Raw genomic sequence first — 4,826 nt, 5'->3', positions numbered from 1 at the left:
GAGGAGCGGGAAGTGGAAGAGATGTGGTGGAGGGCATCGTCGACTACGTCTGGCGGGAAATTGTGGTCCTTGAAGAAGGAGGCCATCTGGGTTGTTCGGTATTGGAACTGGTCCTCCTGGAAGCAGATGCGGCGGAGTCGAAGGAATTGGGAATATGGGATGGCGTTTTTACAGGGGGCAGGGTGGGAGGAGGTGTAGTCTAGGTAGCTGTGGGAGTCGGTCGGTTTATAGTAAATGTCCGTGTTGATTCGGTTGCCCGAGATAGAAATGGAAAGGTCTAGGAAGGGGAGGGAGGAGTCTGAGACGGTCCAGGTGAATTTGAGGTCGGGGTGGAAGGTGTTGGTAAAGTGGATGAACTGTTCAACCTCCTCCATGGGAGCATGAGGCAGCGCCGATACAGTCATTGATGTAGTGGAGGAAAAGGTGGGGAGTGGTGCCAGTGTAGCTGCGGAAGATGGACTGTTCCACATATTTGAGGACAGTGTCAGCTTTGTCCAAGGAGGATTGTAATATAAAATTTGGCGCCAATCCCTGGAAGGAAATTTTAGGTGATGGAAAACTTTGTGATAAAGGAATTAAAACACAATCCCTTGTTTGTTTCGATATCTGATCAATAGTAACCCCGAAGGTAATGGGGGGATAGTGTTGATAGTGAGGGATCCAGTAACAGTAACACCAGTGAGGGGCAATATTGTAAACTTTTCACTGTACTCCTTTACTTGAATAAACATGACAATAAACCTAATTCTGATTCGAAAAAGATTCACTTTTGGTGGAGATGGTCATTGCCTGATATTTATGTGTTGGAATTTGAATGTTTCCTTCTACTTATCAGTCAAAGTCTGAATGTTCTTTTATAATACTCATTGGGACGTTTCTATGTGTGGGACACATTACATCAGACGTGTGGCAGAAACAAGCCATTGGGGACAACATTGCCATTGGTTATGCTTGAGCCTCCACTCCTCTTTCCTCCTGTGAATGCAGGAATGTGGGATACATAATCCTGTCGTACGGAAAAAACTGTGGACAAAACAAAGTCTGCTCAATGAAGAGGCACGCAGTTGTAACTGCTGTTGAATTGGTCTGCCTGCCTGGATGCGTTCACTTCAACACCGTTATAAAGTCAATATATTTTGGGTTTTTTTAAATCTACTTGTGGCATTGCTCTAAGTCTTAAATTCTAGGAAGAAATGGATAAGTTTTTTGTCAAAAGGAATGATTCGTCAAAGAGAAAGCAAAGCATCATATTGAGAGCTATTTGACTTTTAGATTTTCATGGAAAGGAGATATTGAGGAGCTACTGAGTCATGCTCAAAAGAAATATTTTGGGTAACATCTACATACTTGAGAAAAAACCTGGGCCACATGTTGGAACATTTGCACTGATGGAGCAACCTCCACAATCGGGAACTAAACAATTTGTCAGGAAAGTGAAAGTGCAAAATTCCGACATTCCAATCACCTGTTGCATCCTCCACTGTGAACCTCTTGTTGCCAAAACAATGCCACCAGAGTTAGCTGTAGGATTAGAACAAGTCACAAAATTAGTGAATTGCATTAAATCACTGATTGAAATCACATTTGCTCACTATTTGTGTGCAGACATGGGGGCTGAGCATCAGAATTTCCTGTTACACACCAAGGTGCAATGGTTATCACTAGGGAATGTTCTCTTTTGTGTTCATGAGCTCCAGAAGAACTGACAAAGAGTTTTCAACACTTTTATATATGAGTTGCATTATAAAGTGATCCTATCTGATGATTACTGATGGGCTAAGTTGGCATATCTCACAGGCATTTTCAGCATCTGAATGAGCTGAATACTAAAATGCAGGGAACATCCTGACACTCCTGAGCATTAGCGATAAGCTCAAGCCTGGGTCAAAACTGGGCATTTGGCCATTCACGATGTTTCCATTAGCTTTAGTATCAGCAACAGAAGCAGTGTCAAGATCCATAGCCTCATATTCAAACATCTTAAAGCACTGCAAGAACAGTTCAAATTCTACTTTGCATTCACTAATATGGAAGATTCCTATTAGATGTGTGATCCGTTTAGTTCACAGTCTTTAGATTCATCACAAAAGCTGCTGTTTTTTTTAAAAAAAGGGAATGTGCGGAGCTACAGAGAGATTGCACAATGAAGCTCAAGTTTAGTGCTGTGCCTTTATGTTTTGGATGAATGTGGTACGTGACTATCCAACAATCTGTGACCATGTTATTGTTGTACTCTTGCAATGTGACAACATACTTCAGTGCGTGAGTATTTTCAACTCTGGCATACGTGAAAAAAAGGGAGAGTGCACTATCAATAGAGTGAGATTTGCAGGTGGCCTCATGTCAGTTCTTCCCAGATCAAGCAACTCTGTGCAGATCAGCAGACCAGGTTGATTTTGAAAATATTTATTCTAGTTAATTTGAAATATTAATGCATTTGATTCTTCTTTAGCTTGTTTGTATGCACTTTGTTGCATGCCTCACAATTAAGGTTATAGCAATAGTAAATGTAAGTCAATATGACATTTATGAGCAATCAGTTCAGACGAAACAAGTTCGTAAGCTGTGGAAGTGTTTGTCTTGTTTGAAGTGTGCCTCAATACTATGAGGGCTGGAAACCACTCATAGGCACAGTGTTGCTTTTTGCTGGGACAGTGAGAGAGTTCAGACAGAATGGAACTGGTGGGTTTCTGAGCTGAAGGACAACAACAGCATTTTGTTTGGCTCCTAGGCAATTGACCAATGCCTGTATATAGGGTCAATAAAGCAGAAATCTCTAGCCTGCAAATTAAAAGCGGCTAAATCTCTCTCTTCTGCCTGAGTGGAGAAATAACAGAAACTTTCTTGGTAGCTATTCTTATTCATTAGTTTTCTCTGTAAAATCCCCTGTTGAAAGGAAAAAGAGGAAAACCACTTTCAGATGCACAGAAAGGATAAATCCTCCACCAGTGAAAGACAAACTGACAATCAGTATATTAGCCATAACCTTGTGTCCTCAGCAAAGACTCAGAAAGAAACTGAAAGAAAACCATCTTCTGTGATCCAGTCTAGTGCCAGAAGTGTACTTCTGTTCCTTACCTCACCCATATTTGTACTTTATTTGTTTGTGTGCGCGTGCATTTTTAAACAGGATAGAGTTTAAGTTATAGAGTTATATGTTAGCAACCTTTTCCTTTCTTGCCATTGGTTAAAATAGTTTGATTACAGTATATAATGATTTTTTGGTTAATGGAATTCTTCTAACCTGAATTAGGCAGTTAGGTAACATTGGGTAATTTGGTGGATGAATTAAATTTTCATAGTCATAGATGTCCAGCATGGAAACAGATCCTTTGGTACAACTCATCCATGCCAACTAGATATCCTAACCTAATCTAGTCCCATTTGCCAGCACTTGGTCCATATCCCTTTAAACACTTTTTTATTCATATATCCGTCCAGATGCCTTTTAAATGCTGTAATTGTGCCAGCATCCACCACTTCCTCTGGCAGCTCATTTCTAAACACTCACCACCCTCTGTTTGAAAAAGTTGCTCCTTAGGTCCCTTTTAAATCTTTCATCTCTCACCCTAAACCTATGCCCTCTCGTTCTGGACTTCCCTTCCCCAGGGAAACAACCTTGTCTATTTATCCTCTCCATGCACCTCATGGTTTTATAAACCTGTATAAGGTCACCCCTAGACTTGAAAGCTCCAGGGAAAACAGCCCCAGCCTATTCAGCCTCTCCCTACAGCTCCAATCCTCCAACCCTGGCAACATCCTTTAAAATCTTTTCTGAATTCTTTTAAGTTTCACAACATCTTCCTGATAGGAAGAAGACCAGATTTGTACACAATATTCCAAAAGTGGCTTAACCAATGTCCTGTACAGCTGTAACGTGACCTCCCAACTCCTATACTCCATGCTCTGAACAATAAAGGAGAGTATACCAAACATTGGTGATGATTCTTGGTATGGTGGGGCTTGATTTACTGTGCATACCCCAGGGAGTTATAAATTGAGAATTGGGAAAACTGTTTGTCTAATCCTGTCAATAGAGTCCTCAATTTGTGGAGTTGGATATAAATTGGCTTTTGTTAAGCATAGACAGCAATGGTAACAAGAATAAACCGTTTTCCGATAACCTCATGAGAGTTTCTGCGAATATTGATGCTTTAAATGAGAATTGATGTTGTTTGCATGTTTTTTTCCCTCCTTAGGATGTAAAGTTGAATCTATTTTCCTGAATATTGAAGCTGTCAATACACACAGAGAAAAGCCTGAGGTAAGGTGGAAAACCCAATCAAATTATTTCATCAGAAGTGCTCCAGTTGGTTTAGTAAATGTTACTGCATTGTTGTCAATGGTGGCAAGATGGTATGTGTTGGGTTTGATGCCAAAATCTGGTTTTTGCTCTTGTTCTTTCCTCTGATGGCATTTATCCTAGGATTCTCTGGGAAGCAAGGGAGGAGATTGCAGAGCCATTGGCCTTGATTTTTATGTCCTCGTTGTCTACAGGAGTAGTGCCAGAAGATTGGAGGCTAGCAAATGTGGTTCCCTTGTTATAACTCTCAATCGCCCCAATTGAACCTTCACGCCTCATCTTTACATAGGCCGCCCTCTTCCCTTTAACAAGGGATTCCAATTCCTTATTAAACCACGGCTCCCTCACACGACCCTTTCCTCCCTGCCTGACGGGTACATACTTATCAAGGACACTCAATAGTTGCTCCTTAAACAAGCTCCACATATCAATTACACCCTTCAATTAAATCTCAGCTCATCCTCCTCGGAAATCATCCCCAGCCTATCCAACTTTTCCTCAGAGCAGAAATTTCCAATCGGAG

At 41.1% G+C, this 4,826-nt stretch overlaps 1 protein-coding gene across 5 annotated transcripts in view; it reads left to right on the top strand.

The window, feature by feature from the left end:
- Positions 1-4,826, top strand: part of LOC122561370 (6-phosphofructo-2-kinase/fructose-2,6-bisphosphatase 4-like) — a 177,705-nt gene that overhangs the window by 160,397 nt on the left and 12,482 nt on the right. For all 5 annotated transcript variants that reach the window (XM_043713128.1, XM_043713130.1, XM_043713131.1 and 2 more), the window contains one exon: positions 4,200-4,264. In XM_043713128.1, the coding sequence (XP_043569063.1) occupies positions 4,200-4,264 (65 nt within the window). The remainder of the gene's footprint in view (positions 1-4,199; positions 4,265-4,826) is intronic.

The sequence above is a fragment of the Chiloscyllium plagiosum genome, chromosome 22, assembly GCF_004010195.1.
Source record: "Chiloscyllium plagiosum isolate BGI_BamShark_2017 chromosome 22, ASM401019v2, whole genome shotgun sequence".
Taxonomy (NCBI): Eukaryota; Metazoa; Chordata; class Chondrichthyes; order Orectolobiformes; family Hemiscylliidae; genus Chiloscyllium; species Chiloscyllium plagiosum.
This window is presented reverse-complemented; position numbering and strand designations above follow the sequence as displayed.